This window comes from Sphaerodactylus townsendi, linkage group LG03, assembly GCF_021028975.2.
Source record: "Sphaerodactylus townsendi isolate TG3544 linkage group LG03, MPM_Stown_v2.3, whole genome shotgun sequence".
Lineage (NCBI taxonomy): Eukaryota > Metazoa > Chordata > Lepidosauria > Squamata > Sphaerodactylidae > Sphaerodactylus > Sphaerodactylus townsendi.
Window position 1 is genome coordinate 134,798,826 of NC_059427.1, and position 16,126 is coordinate 134,814,951.

The 16,126-nt window shown below is 42.0% G+C and overlaps 1 protein-coding gene across 7 annotated transcripts in view; it reads left to right on the plus strand.

Annotated features, from left to right (window-relative positions):
- ARSG (arylsulfatase G) overlaps positions 1–16,126 on the plus strand; it is a 99,453-nt gene that overhangs the window by 47,438 nt on the left and 35,889 nt on the right. For all 7 annotated transcript variants that reach the window (XM_048491807.1, XM_048491810.1, XM_048491811.1 and 4 more), the window contains 2 exons: positions 10,416–10,612; positions 12,884–12,964. In XM_048491807.1, the coding sequence (XP_048347764.1) occupies positions 10,416–10,612; positions 12,884–12,964 (278 nt within the window). The remainder of the gene's footprint in view (positions 1–10,415; positions 10,613–12,883; positions 12,965–16,126) is intronic.

Genomic DNA, 16,126 nt, shown 5'->3' on the forward strand with positions numbered 1-16,126 from the left:
GTGAAATTGCTCTAAGTTTGCATCCTAAGTTTGCATCCTCTGAAACTTTCACATCTCCCCAGAACCCCAAACATTTGGCAGTGACAGAAGCTCTGCTCACAAGTTACAGAAAATGTATGTGCCACCCATGTACAGTGTACACTTGATTGTTTTTTTGTATGTACTTTTTGTAATTTTCATGTTACAGTCAACTCACGTACAGCTGAATGTGTGTTGCAAATCCCACATTTATCCAGGTGCTGGTCCCAGGTTTCATTCAGAAAGCGAAAGTGCGTTGGCTCCTTCTTGCAAAACGGATGTCCACATGTGTGGGTCGGTTAGGGTTAGGTTCAGTATAATATGAACAGCCTCTGAGGATGGGTATGGCTCAGTGGTGGAGCATCTACTTGGCATGCAGAGGACCCCAGGTTCAATTCCTGGCATCTCCAATTAAAAGGATCATGTAGGAAGTGATGTGAAATAACTTAGCCTGAGACCCTAGAGACCCTGGCCTGCTGCCAGTTTAAGTAGGTAGTACTGAACTTGATGGACCAATGGTTTGATTCAGCATAAGGCAGATTTTGTGTGTGTTCAACAGAGCTACACCAAGTAGCCTGCCTTGTGTTTGTTTGTGTATACGTTTGATGGTTATGAGACTACAGTATCTACCATTTTTCCCCAAAATGAAGACCAGGTTAGCATCTATGGAAGGAAACCAGATGATACGAGCCAGAAAATGACTCAAAGGGATGAATGATGAAGAACTAATGAGCTTGGCTACTCATCTGCTAATATGCTCTTCAGTACTAGATGGGTGATCAGTGGAGCATCTTGTCCTTTATACTGAACAGTGAACCACATGTGAATGGGAAATCAGATGGGAACTCTAACTGCATGCTGTTTGTACATTTACATTATGAGCCCACCTTAATACAGTTCACACATTTTACAGCACTTACATTGTGTCTTTCTCAAGAAGACATCAATACCTTTGAGTGACACATGTAGAAAAACACACTGATGTGGGCAACAAAATGTAACTGTTTTGTTGGGAAAATGAGAAATGTTAACAAGAGAGAGGGATACTGCTAGGTTCTTTGCTAGGTTCTTTGTAAGAAAATCAATTTTTCTTTTTTGTGATTTTTCCTATTTGCAGTATTCTCACAGAAATTACAGCAGTAGGGCTGTTTGTCTAAATTGTTCTTCAATTGGGCTTATTTTCTGTATCGGACTCTGACTGAGAGAAAAGTAAGGCTCTATCCATATGGTTCAGAGTCCTTGTGTTTATTGGGAAATGACATGAGGACTTTGTGCAATGAGAGTTTTGTGCCTTCCAGACACACATCAGTTGTGCTCTGTTAGTGATCACCATGCTCAGGGAGGAGTGGCTGTTCCACCCCCACCCCCACCCCGGCCATTTGATGAAGAAGAAGAAGAAGAAGAAGAAGAAGAAGAAGAAGAAGAAGAAGAAGAAGAAGAAGAAGAAGAAGAAGAAGAAGAAGAAGAAGAAGAAGAAGAAGAAGAAGAAGAAGAAGAAGAAGAAGAGGAGGAGGAGGAGGAGGAGGAGGAGAGGAGGAGGAGGAGGAGGAGAGGAGGAGGAGGAGGAGGAGGAGGAGGGGGAGAAGAAGAGGGGGGAGGAGGAGGAGGAGGAGGAGGAGGAGGAGGAGGAGGAGGAGGAGGAGGAGGAGGAGGAGGAGGAGGAGCAGCAGCAGCAGCAGCAGCAGCAGCAGCAGCAGCAGCAGCAGCAGCAGCAGCAGGAGCAGCAAGCTGCTGCTGCTGCTGCTGCTTGGATTTATATCCCCCTTTCTCTCCTGCACAATCTCTTTGCCCTTCCCCCCTCACAACAAACACCCTGTGAGGTGGGTGGGGCTGAGAGAGCTCCGAAAAGCTGTGACTAGCCCAAGGTCACCCAGGTGGCATGTGTGGGAGTGCACAGGCTAATCTGAATTCCCCAGATAAGCTCAGGCGGCAGAGCGGGGAATCAAACCCGGTTCCTCCAGATTAGAATGCACCTGCTCTTAACCACTATGCCACTGCTGCATCCTCAAATCTTCACATGGAGCCACATATTGCTTAAATGTCTACATATGAATTTCACAATAATGCTGATGGTGACCCATAGTTGTTCCCAAACAAAACACAAAGACTTTGTAATGTATACATGGAACCTAACATCACTAGCAGTCCTGTGAGAAGTAGGGGAGTGTCTGTCATTCTTCATCCTGTTCTCTCTTTTGATCTACAGATCAGATCGCTGTCCTCACTTTATATGTGAATGGATAAGTAACCTAGGTTTAAACAAACTGGTTTCCCACACTCATGTGAAGGTCAAGTCTTGAGTTCAATTCATATCAGCCCAACGAGCACATGAAGAAAACAGAAACACGGTTCTAAAATGAGTTTGGTACCAAGTTTTTGAGTCAGCTGGTGGTCATGTGGGTAGATTTATGCTCATTTTTCAGTTTTTCTGTATTTTACAATGCACTTCAATGCCAGTGTCCCATGTCTTTGTAGCTTGAGGACGGTAACCAGGGGCCTTCGGAGTTGATTCAAGCTTAAAGTATTCTACAGGGTTATTATTGCTATAAATGAGGCAGTTGTCCTTGTGAAAACTGGGGGCTGATTACCTCTTTACAGTTTTCACAGTTTTTGTCTGGAGTTTCCATTCTGAGAGCCAGCATGGTGTAGTGCAGTGGTGGCGAACCTTTGGCACTCCAGATGTTATGGACTACAATTCCCATCAGCCCCTGCCAGCATGACCAATTGGCTATGCTGGCAGGGGCTGATGGGAATTGTAGTCCATAACATCTGGAGTGCCAAAGGTTCGCCACCATTGGTGTAGTGGTTAAGAGTGATGGATTCTATTCTGGAGAACTGGATTTGATTCCCTACTCCTCCACATGGCGGCTGACTTTGGGTGTTTTCTCACTTACCTTAAGACGCGCACTACTCTCCTCAAGTAGCGCGAGGTCCCCCAGCACTCCCCACTACAGGGGCGGCGACAACGCAGCCGCCCCGACGCTGCCGCTGTCGCGCCCCCTCAGCGCGCATCATTCCTGGCGCCTTTTGAAATGGCGCCTTTTGATGACGTGGGGAAGCCCGGGCGCACGCCAGAAATGGCACGCCTGGGAGTTGCGCGCAGCAACCTTTGGACCAAGGTAAGTGGGGAAACGCCCTCTAATTTGTAGAATGGGATTTGTTTTTCTGCTCCTACACATGAAACATTCTGGGTGACCTTGTACTAGTTACAGTTCTCTCAGAATTCTCTCAGCCTTACCTGCCTCACAAGGTGTCTATTGTGGGGAGGGGAAGAGAAGGAGTTGTAAGCTGCTTTGAGACTCCTTGTGATAAGAGAAAAGTGTAATATAAATCCAACTCTTCGTCTTCTGCCTTTCAGGCAGATGTGAGTTGTAAGTTTCTCTCAACCACCATGCCTGTGGTTCGTGGTCTAGATTGAAACCACTGTGCACAGGGAGACAGGGACTCAGCCCCCACCAATGCCATGCTCCCTACCTGAAATGGCCCTGGGAGTGTTATTTGCCCTATGGGAAAAAATGGGATATGTGTTGGTTTCCTCAACAAAATGAACAAGCACCCTCGGAAAATGGTGTGGTAGGAAAGCTGAAGCTCTGTCTCCTTGTGCATGGCAGTCTGATCCAAATTGGCCGCTCCACAAAAGGGAATTGAAGGGAATCTGTAACTTATGTCTAACTAAAGGACAAGATAGGGACCTCAGACCCATTTTGTGTGGACTGTAATGTGTGAAAATGGCTAGTGTTAAATTTTTATGGATTGTGTGCCATAAGTGTTAGAAGTCTTGATACAAGGGCTGGTAGCTGGACAGATGTATTTGCATGTCATCTCTGAAACAGGCAGTTTTGCTTTTATTTGTTTAAGGTCCATGTACACAGAAAGTTTCAAACACAAACAAACAAAGCAATCCTGTTCCTTCTCAATTATCATACCACCCATTTCCCTTGGAGGGCCCTGAGGAAGAGCAGGCATTTTTTGAGGAGATAAATATAGTTGTAAACAAGAAAACAGGATGTGTTCTCTGATGTTTTAAAAATAGTGCCTGAATGACGTTCTAACCCCTCCCTCCTAACCCTGTTTTGATAACTTAGACCTTCTTGACAGCATGCTTTGCAGGCTTTCAGCTCTGTGGGAACATTAGAATCATTTCAAATTTACAAAGTTATTCCTTTGTTTGACTTATTCTCAGCCCTTCTTTCCTTTTAAAGTGAGGAACCCATCTGTGTCTTTAGAATACAGTTGCATATTGTATAGTGGAGTATTTTCTTGCTTCTTTTGGATTATATATGTTAGAAACTTTCTGGTGGTCTGTCCATTAACACCTTTAGTGTCTGTTATCCATTAAAGTGACTCTTAAAGACATACCTTGTGGTAGAAGCTGAAGAGAATCCCAAATCAGCCCTTAGAATCATTATAATCAGACCATCCCATTATAATCAGACCATCCCAAAACTGAGAAAATAAGTCATCTCTCGGCATCTTTATACTCTAGAATTTTTTTTAAAAAAATCTCATGGGACTCATGGCTATGAATTCTTCCACTTTCCTGAAATAATTCAGGGCCCTGGCTATAGAAGCAGAATGTGTTTGTCAATCTCATGGATCTGATCCTGTATGTATGTATGTATGTATGTATGTATGTATGTTTGTATGTATGTATGTATGTATGTATTTACTTACTTACTTACTTACTTACTTACTTACTTACTTACTTACTTACTTACTTACTTACTTACTTACTAATTACATTTATATACCGCCCTCCTCCAAAGGGCTCAGGGCGGTGAACGTGAATATACAAATAGAGCACAAATAAAATCAATAAATCTCAAATCGTTAAATAAATCATAGTAAATGGCTCTATAGTCTTTGAATCATTAAAACCCCATTAAAAGCAGCGTGTTAATATCAAATACAATAAATAATACAAGAGGCGACCTACTAACCAATCCCCTAAAAGAGAGGAGGGACGGCAGGATCCACAGATGTTAACGGGGGGCGGGGGGGCATCAGCAGCCAGCCTCCCCAAAGGCCTGGTGGAACAGCTCAGTCTTGCAGGCCCTGCGGAACTCATTGAAATTTCTGTGTCAGCTAAATGGTGCAGCTGTTTTAATCTAATCTTTTGCTCCATCACTACAGCATTCTTGAGAAACCACATCTCCAATTTTAAAACCACTAACTATTTTTCTTGGAAGTCTTTCTGAACTACTCTGAGAACTTAAATGCACTTTCCTGTTACTTGAAAATACTTAATCTTGTCTGGTCATCCCTGAGTGAGCCCTGGAGCCCAGGGTACATTTGTTCTCTTCCTTTATTTCAACATCTGTTAAAGTATTGAAAAGTCAGGACCTTCCTGCTGGTAATTCTCCATTTGTAAAAGAATTAAACGTGCCTCTATAGCTTTCTTCCCACCATTTTTGGCATAAGCTAGCTTGATGGGCACTGAAGAGGAATGAGTTTTACATTGCAGGGCAAGATGGAGAGCATTTTCCAGAGTATAATTCTGTTAGGAGGACACCAACTCTGTTACCTTCCGGCTGTGGTTCTATGAGTTATGACTCTTTCACACTTGGTTTGCGAGGCTTAAACTTCCAAGGAGGCTCTGGAGCTCACTTCACCCAGCAGCATGAAAAAGAGAAGAGAGGGCAGAACTTCACATTTCCACTTTTCCTCTCCTTTGTCCTGCAGACCTATCAACTTCCATACATACATTTTCCATGACCGAGGTTCTAGATTCAATTGTGGCATCTCAGGTAGCCGAGAACTTGTCAATCTTCTGTATGTCAAGAATCAATTGCACTGGATCAGTGGCAAAAGCAAACTTACCAAGTGCCTTCTAATGGAGGCCAAACTCCTGGTAATTGTTGCCGATACCTGCCCACACTCATCTGGTCAGTAGGCAGAAGTAGGCTGTCAAAATGGTGTGGGGGCAGCAATCTTCATCATCTTGCAATTACATCTCTTCCAGTGCAACCTGGAAGGGCCAGCATCACATTGGGGTGGTCCTCTGCATTTGCTCAGAAACTCCATAGGGTTTGGGGGCTAATGCTAGAGTGCAATGCTGGCCCTTCCAGATCGCACTGGAAGAGATGTCATTGCACAACGATGAAGATAGCTGCCCCCTCCATAGTAAATACCTGCCTCCCCTCATCTTCCACCAGTTGACAGGTCACCAGTTACTGGCAACCCCAGTATAAAGGTTAGCATAGGAGAGCTTAAGATGTGTTTAATTACAACTGTTTACCCTGATGCAAGATTACTTTTGTGTGCAGAGAGCCAGTGTGGCATAGTGTGCTTAGAGTGTTGGGCAAAGAAATGGAAGACCCAGGTTTGAATGCCTATACTGCCATGGAAACATGCTAGGTAACCTTGGGCCAGTCACATATATTCTGCCTAACTTCCTTCACAGGTTTGATGTGAGAATAAAATGGAGGACAGGAGAAGAATGTAAGTCGCTTTGGGTTTTCACTGGGGAGAAAAGCAGGGTATAAATGAAATAAATTGAGTGATATATACCACCAGTTCTGGATGGGGGAAAATGAATCTAGCTCATAAATTAAGATTATAAAACTACATTTTTACTTCAGTCAGCTGGAAAGGCTATTAGCATTTCTTCTCGTAATGAGAACTGAAATTTAATAGGATGAAACAGATAAATAAAAATATAGGGAAAAAACAGGGGAAGCAGCTCATAGTTATTCAGGGTACAGTCAAGTCAGATTGCAAAGCAAGGCTGAGATTGCACAAACTCTGCTCTGACAAGTGACAAACAGAAATAATATGCAGGGAAGCTGTAACTGCTGTACTTGAGGGAAGTGAGAGGTAATGAGATTAGGAATTCAACTGTGGGAGAGGAAATGGCCTGTCAGCTTTCTTTTTTCCTTTTTCTTATTGGTAGGCCTCAAACTCCTGAAGTGGCACTTAGCAACAGCGGAAGGGAAAGTAAACAGAAAAATCTCAAATTATGGAAACAGAATTGGAAGGAAAATCTGATTCTCAGCTTATAATAGGAAAGAACAACACAGCTGCCAAAGCTTTTTCTGCAGATGCTAGAATCTATTATCAATCTCATTTTTTATTAACTCACCCTTCCCCCAAAGAGCTCGGGTACAGTGTAAATGGTACTGCTCTGTAGCATACCTATAGATGAACTGTGGATTTGTGTACAAACAGTCTTGTGTAGTTGCATCACAGGCAAGTAGAAAAGAATTTCACGGATTCAGTCAGTTCCTAAGGCAAGCCTAGTGGTGGCAGAGCAAGTGGTAAAACATTTAGGTTTTGTGAGACATTAGAGGTGTACAGTATTAGGGTGTGTTTTCTCTTGATGATCTTTCTCCCAGTTCACACGTTGCCCACAAGAGCGGCAAGGTGGAGCAGCGTAAATCACAATGGCCAATAATCTTAATTCAGTAAATTGGTTATAATTCTGTTATCCGTGGTCATACAACAACTATTCATAGCTCAAATTAATGTAATTTTGTGTTCTTTAACTAGGTAATATATGAATTTATTAAAGATATGAAAGTTGAGAAAAAATTGTAATTTGGAGGTGGCTTTCTCCATAGTCTCTCTTCCCCACCCCCATTTTTCCATTGGAAAAATCAGAAAAATTCAGGGAACATTGAAAAAAAACCTTTTATGATTATTTTTCTCTTTTAGAATAAGGAAAAGCTTAAGGCAAGGGTTTTCTCATTCCAATGTATGGCATGAAAGTATGAGGGAAATATTAGAGTTTTGACAAAAAAACCTATGAAATATTTTCTCTTTTTTGAGTAAAAAATTGTGTTACAAAGTATTTGAAGCATATGGAATATCTATAGGATAAAAATGTCTGAGGACTTCAAATGGAAAAATTGAAAACTTCTGCACTGAAACACTAATACTGTAGACATATACATTTCAAGACTGTTTTAGTTTAAATGTAAATCATGTTGGCAGCAAGTAAATAAGCTATAATGGATTTAATGATAATATATTATTAAATAGTTAAGCATTTTCAGTGTTATAAAGTTTAGTGTAACTTCCAGGCATGCTGGTAGGTATTCATGCTGTGAATCTATACGAGAGTTTCTGTCGGAATAAATTCTGTGGTAAACAAAAGAAAATGTACTTCCTTCAACTATTATTTTTCCTACCTCTCTGATAGCAAATATTAAAGATTCATATGCTGTGCTAGCAGAGCGTACAGCTGTCTGCAATTCCGTCTCAAATATTCGGTATATTTGCAGTTTTTCTTATAGAAAACAAAAACACGTGTATTTTTAAATTCCACCAATATGCCAAATAGTATAATTTTTATGTTATTGCTGCCACCAGTTCATCTAACTGGAGGCCCAGGTCCAGGAACACTTCCAAAATATAATAAATCTGTTTGTTTATGGGGTGTGCAACCCTATCCAGAACAGGGGATAACCAATTTCCCATGTCAGACCTTCCCCCCATTAGTAGCACCTCCATTTTGCCGGATTATGTTACATCTAGTTAGCCCTCATCCAGTTTAAAACTGCCTACAGGCATCTGTTCACGGTTTCTACAGCCTCCCTGTGATCTGTTGATAGCATGAGATAGAGCTGAGTTTCATATGCATACTGGCGGCAGCTCATCTCAAATATCTGGAAGAAGGAAAAAAAACAGGATTTCCCCCCCTGTGATTTTAACATTTCTGGAAATTTACATCTTCGAAATTGATTTATATAGAATTGATAACAGAATCAGTTAAGGTTGTATTTGTGAAAACCCATTAAAATGTTTTTATATGCGTTGAGACACTGGTATTTTTTATTATGTACTTTAACTAGAGATCTCTGTATCCCAGCAATGGCATAAAATGATGGCATATACCGTTTCTTGGAGCAGTCTCTGGGTCTGGTTGACTGATGACATATGGGATTTCTGTGTTTAGAAATCAGTTCTCAGGTGCATAGGGCAAAATTTGAATCTGGAGCCTGATGTGCATGTTGTTATCCCAACCTGAAATGGCATTGACAAACTTCTATTTTCCCTGTTTGGAAAACTTAATGTGTATTGATAGGTGCGTGCATAGTAGGTAAGTGGGACAAATAGCAGCTTCCAGGAGCTGCTTCAGGTCTCAAAAACAGTAAAGGGGAGGAAAACTTAAGCCCTCTCTCTACACACACCATTCTCCCAACCTGAACTGAGCCCCTGTGTGCCTTGGGATTGAGTTCTAACCATAGACAAGCCTGGGAAAAGCACAGGCCCTGAACTAAAAGGAGTTTAACCTTATTGTACTTGGACTAGAAAAACTGCATAGAACAATATTGTTGAGGTTACACAGATCAGTCCTTGAGGACAGAGCCACACCACTCCATAAAGTTGAATCTATCATTTACAGGTAGTCCAGACTCTTCTGCATCCTTTGTACCTTCTCTTTGTGCTTATTTCGTCTTATCTTAATATAACATTATCCTTATATGACTGGCACCCTTATCGCTACAAATGGCATATATGGAACTTCCTGTATTAGCTGGCCTGCCCTGAACAGAACCTTTGATAAAAAGCTTGCAGAAATCTTGTGATTTGCAGAACATGCGTTTTCTTTTTTAAAAAACAAGGCTTCTGAACCAGGTGTGGAGGGGGTCAAGTGTCTGCATATACCAGGCAAACCTGGAGGCAATGGGATGTGGTGCCAGTTCAGCACAGGCCCGCTGCCTCCAAGAGAGCTTTCCACTGGTATGGGGAGCTTAGAAAAGGCCTGAAGCCCACCACCACCGAAAAGCCCCATAGTGTGGGATAGGTCCGAGGGCTGGGGTGTCACACTCCCAGCCCTCAACCCAGGGAGGACTGAACATGCAGAGAACATGCCAGTTTGCAAACACTCCACATTAGCCAAAGTACATTAAGGCAGTGGTGGCGAACCTATGGCACGGGTGCCGGAAGTGGCACTCAGAGCCCTCTCTGTGGGCACGCGCGCACAGAGTTCGTCATGTGGGGGGGGGGGAGAAATCGCCCCTCCCCCCCCCCCGCATCTTGGCTGGCCTGGTCCACTGGACTTGATGTGCGTGCACCTCAGTGAGCAGGGAGGACTCGGCTGGCAGGCCTGGTGCCTGTGCTCCATGTGGCTGCTGCCCGGGGTGGGGTGGGGGGCAGAGGCGGCAGAGATGCTAGAGAGGTGCAGAGTGGCACACGTGGGACTTGCTGGAGGCTACAGCAGGCTGACCCCTGCTTGAGGGGGTTATTCAGGTTAAATTGCCGCATTGGCACTTTGCGATAAAATAAGTGGGTTTTGGGTTGCAATTTGGGCACTCGGTCTCAAAAAGGTTTGCCATCACTGCATTAAGGCGACTGGAGAGAAGCTAAATACTATTTTGTCCTGCTATGATTCTCCATATCATGTCCTTCTTCCTTTAATTAATCAGTGTTTATTCTTTTGTTTTCTTATTTAGCCAGAGTGACCGCCCATTCTTCCTGTACTTGGCCCTGGCCCATATGCATGTGCCTTTGATAAAGACAGAGCCAACACGCAATCTGCCTTGTCAAGATCCATATAGAGCAAACCTGAGGGAGATGGATGCCCTGGTGGGACAAATAAAGGCCAAAGTTGACAGCACTGTGAAGGAAAGTACATTCCTTTGGTTCACAGGTAAAGCTGTAAAGTTCTGTTGTTGTTGTTGTTGTTGTTGCTGTTGTTGTTACTATTATTATTAATTCAACTTCATAACCCGCCCACCCCCTAAGGTGTCTGTTACTACAACAGAGATTGCTTAGATAACTTTTTGTAATGGAAAGCATACACAGGTCTATGGGAGACTTGTTTGATTTGAACTGGGATAATGTTTCTTCAGTGGAAAGGCAGGTGAAGTAGACTGAATAATTTAACAAATGCAGAATAAAATGACGCAAAGGAAGACTTGAGTCCCTCTCCATGTGCAGTATGGTTCCAATCAAAATCAGCCCCCCCCGCCCTCCCCCTCCCCCGCCGCCCCATCCAGTGCATGAATGCATAAGATTTAAGTTTCACATATCTCAGATAGTCCCCAACATAGTATTTCCAATGCATGAGAAGCTCCAGGACATATTCCGGGACAGTGTGAAATGTGGTTGGGCCTACAGTCTTGAAGTCCATTATGAGATATTGAGCCACTAACTGTCTGTCAGCATTAATATCTCATAGTTTGGTCTTGGGAGTAAAAGTGTGAGAAATCCATGTACAGCACTGTGAGATCCTCAGAAGCAGGGTACAAATGTGAATAATATTCCCACAGAAAGTAGATTTTGGTTTTTAATTAATATTACCCCCTTATATTGGTATTTAAAAAGACCTACATGATACCTTGGTGGACATGAGAGCCTGTACCTGCTGGACATCTGTTTATCAGTTAGAACCACCACCACCAACTCCCATTTTTCTCTGCAGATTATTGTATTGAGGGACCGTCCACTTTTTTTCCTTTCTGCAGAGATGAACTAGAAACTTGAAAAAGGAAATCACGGCAAGATAACCCTTCTTTATTTGTGGCAGTAAAGCGAGAAGAGCTAAAGTTGAGGATTCATATAGCTTGGGGACTTAGCACAGTTACATCTCTTTCTTCAGAAGATCAGAGCATCTCCAAGCAAAGTATTTTATTCTATTGATGTGTTTATCTTAAAGTCTGAAACATCTCTGTAGTGTTTCAGTTAACTTGAACTTTCTCAGGTCCCAAACAAACAATCCAAATCAGGGTCTTTTGTAGCAGCTGTGGCCCTTTAAAAATTACCAGAAGATCCATTCACAGATCTCCCAGTATTTTGGCCCTCAGTCTCAAATCAAATAATGCATTATTAGCCTCATGGAAAACTACTGCCATGTATGTTTTACCTGTGGAAAAGAACCCCTTTCTTTAGAAAATGGAGGCAGAAAGCTGAGAAAAGACTTCAGTTTGCTAGCTGGTTGTATATCATGGAGATATGAATGATCAGATAGGTCCAGTTTGCCTTATTAAGAGGTTTGTTACTGGTATCCAGATTCTTCGTTGACAGCTCTGTTGTTTTCGATTCTGAGGCAGCACAAAACATGGAAAATTTGTTGACTTCGGGTACTTTCATCCAAACATGTTATTGTAGTCAAAAATATAAATCTTGGCACACATGTCTAAAAATAAAATACCTACTTCCTAAATCCCCTTTTAATGAGGTCACCATGCTTTCTTCCAGTTGACATTAACTGTTGTGTGGCTCATTAAAACCCAAGCCAAACTACTGATTGCTACTGTATTTTCCCCTCATTCTTGTGACCCAGTTATTAGAATGGAAGGATAGTTTCCTCCCCACTGAGAAAATGTAGCGCAGTACTTCTATTTGAACATGCCTGGGAAGCTGAGTTAATCTCTTTGTAGTCCCTGTGCAGTGACCAACACTCGGGCCTAAGCAGACAGTTTTTGAAAAGCTGAACTTGACTGAGAGACCATTTGGCCCCTCCCATTAACCAGGCCTCTTATTTTGACCTTATTTAAACCAGCTAGTAAACCTTATTTAAACCAGCTAGTAAACATTGAGGGGGATTTCTCTACACTGTTGGTAGGGACCACCTTCAGATCCCCTCGCCAGTATACTTCTCTGGGATATCCTCATGTGTGTATCCCACTTTAGAAATAAATGTACAAAATAGATGTGTATTTCGCTGCAGAAGGAATTAAAAAGCCTCCTGAGAATTCACGGGTATCTTCTTCCATAGTTTGGTAGCAATAGTTTGGAACAATGTTGAGACCATCTATAAACATATATTGGAAATAGCTTGATTATAATAAGTAATGTTGCTTTTAAAAGGACTGGACCATGCTGTGTTCTCTAGCTTTACGATTACCAGCTTTCTGTGTTTTGAATTACATTTGCCCTCTTGTGTTTTTTTTTCAACAAGTTACTAATTTTCTCCTAGGAGATAATGGCCCCTGGTCTGAGAAGTGTGAGTTTGCAGGAAGTGTTGGTCCATACACTGGGATGTGGCAAAGAAAAAGAGGTAACTAGTTGCCAGAATTATTTTATTAAGATCTATAATGGATTTTTTTGTGTTACTGATAAAAAGAAGCATTTTCTGTAAACATTTGGGTTCTCCAGATGGGGGCAAGGCGAGAGAAAAAATATTTCAGTCTGCAGTGTTGTAGCTCTTTGTTTTCGTCCTGTGCAGGATGCTTGGGTGACTTAAATGGGCACAGGGTATCACTAGCTGATATCTGATTGCTGGGAAGGAGAAGGAGCAGCAAAATGGAAGCCATCCCGCTGAATAAATTACAACCAATAATTGGTCAAAGTCTCCTTAAAAGATTGAGAACAATAGAAAAATGTAGCAGTCCTTATATTAACAATACTGGAGAATAAGTTTAATTGATCCATTAAGTAAAGATTTATAAGGCAAATTATGATTTTATTACCAAGTGTAGTTTCACAAATTTTTAAGTGAGAGTTTCCTTTCTTCAGCAGCTGAATTCCAGTATTGGAGAGCAAAGAAGTAGATAGCCATATATATCTGCAGCAAAATCCAAAAATAAACCCTTTGTAATACCTTTTATTAAAATCATGCAAAACAACAAAATACATTGTGCAAGCTGTTGAGTTCTCCAGGACTCTGAGTTCTGGAGAACATGACTTGCACAATAGGCTATTTTTGGTTGATCTTAATAAATGGATATTATTTTGGACTTTGCTCTGAACCCAACACTACCTATTTTTTTTAGCTATTAAATATCTGCAAGTGTAAACAAGTGTCTCTGCATACTGTGCACAATCTGGACTATTGTGTGATTGATTGCAAAATACTAGCATTGTCAGAAGAAAAAAAGTTTAATCCAAGGCCCTGAGTTGTTTCTATAACTTTTGAGGAAATAGTCATGGTGTAAACTGTCCTGGGGATCTTTATATATGAGGCTAATTGCTTAGTTGCACACACCATATTGAAAAAAAAATAGCTTAGTCTTAGGCATAAACTTCAAAAGGAGAAAGATTCTGTATTATTTTGTTGGCACCAGTTCTCACCAGAGTTTTAGGATCAATGTCACTACACCTTCAACCCAAGTCCTTGCCTGTAACTGTAATAACTACAGTGTATTATCAGAATCAACTTGCATGTAATCTTAAGAGTTCACATTCTGAAGGAAAATGGCCTGATTTTAGGGGTTATCTTTTAATGAAGTAGTCCCACATATTTGGAAAGAGAGAAAGTGATGTTGTCAGTTAAGGGGCTACAGGATTCACATTCTGAAGGAAAATGGCCTAATTTTAGGGGTTATCTTTTAATGAAGTGGTTCCACATGTTTGGAGGAAGAGAGTGACTTGGTATCAGTTAATAGACTGAGTTAATGGCCTCTCCTTCTCCCACATGCTAAAGATCACACTTTCAAAGTGATCTGATTTCTATTATGTCCCCTAGCTCAATGTTAGTGGTTGTGTGTGGTCTCTCTCTGTCTCTCAGTGCTATGGTGGAAAATGCCATCAAGTCACAGCTAACTTATAGTGGCTTCATAGAGTTTTCAAGGCAAGAAACGTTCAGAGGTGGTATACCATTGCCTGCCTCTGTGTTCCAGCCATGAACTTCCTTGGGAGTCTCCCATCCCAATGCTAACTAGGACTGACCCTGCTTAACCTCTGAGATCTGATGAGATCAGCTACCCTAATCTATCTAGGTCAGACCTCTCAATACTACTGTGTTCCAAACCTCTGGATGATCTCTCCCAGTGGTTTCATTTAAATATTTTAGACTTCTTGTACAGTTCTTTACGGAATATGGATTGCAGAAGGGACTTTCTTTGTTCTTCACATCTTTTTCATTACAAAGAGGACTCAGAAGAGAACTATGATGATTTCTGTCTTTCTGCTCAACTAGAAGGGCATTGGGCTGGTCTATTTGGACACAAGAAGCTGTCTTATGATGAATCAGACTCTTGCTCTGTCTCAGTGGAAAACGGGGTCCAAATGGCGCCTGGAGACAAAAAACCCTCCGGGCACTCTCCCCCCCCCCCGGCAGAGCCCTGTTTACTTGTGAGTAAGTGCCGCAGCGCTTACTCCCACAACGCCTCGTCCCCCTCACTCACTTACCCTTTCCTTTCCCTGCAGGCTCTAAGGCTCGGCTTCAGGGGAGCTGCTGGTCGGACAGCCTGTCTCTATGACTTTCTTAAAAGGGCAATCTTAAAAGGGCAAGCTTAAGCAATCTTTGTACCATTGCCCTTTTAAGAAAATCATAGAGACAAGCTGCCTGAGTGGCAGCTTCCCTGAAGCCGAGCCTTAATGCCTGTGGAGAAAGGAAAGGATGAGTGAGTGAGGGTGGGCGGTGGTATGGCGGGCGGGCGGGGGGGGCAGGCAGGAGCCTGCTGGGCACCCCCACAGGCATGTGCCCGGCGACATGGATAGCCCCATGTCTCCATAGGCAGTATGCCACTGCTCTGTCTAACACGCCATCTACTCTGGTTGGCTATAGTTGTCAGAGGTCTGGTAGAGGAAGGTCTTTCCCCAAACCTACTACCTGAAATGTTTGAACTAGAGATACAGAATTTAACCAGATTTTCTGAGGCAGGTAGAAGCATAAAGCACTTCTTACCTACTTCTACTGCTATTACACTTGGAGAATATGCATGTGTTTCATATTTCCTATTTGCGTGTGGGGAATAGAAGCAGCAGCTTATTGACACATCTGTTTCCTGGCAGCTTCCAAATATAGAAAGGAATAGTAAAAAAGGCACGGTAAAAAGCTGCTACGGAACTCTCAGTCCCAGAACTTGCTGCCTTTTAAAAAAAGGAAACCCTCATTTTAAATGATTTTGTCATTCACAAAAATTGGTTAAAGTGCTGTTTTTTCATCATAAACTACAAATGCAGATCCTACTGTCAGTTATTATTTGAGTATTGCTCTTTCAACTGTCCTCCAAGAAGGATCTTCATGTAATATCTCTTCCATTGATAATTTTCTAATTTTTTCCTCTTTTTCTAATTTGTTCTAATTTAACACATCGCAGATTTATTCAAAGCCATATCTTTCCTGTCTTTAAAACATGTACATACAAAAGACAATTAAACACAATAGAAGGCAACAAACACATAAACCGAGCTTAGTCCAACTACATTGTAAAGAATGTGTCTGGGAAATAAACAGACACACCTAGGCCTCAGTTTGCGTGCTCAATGTCATGAC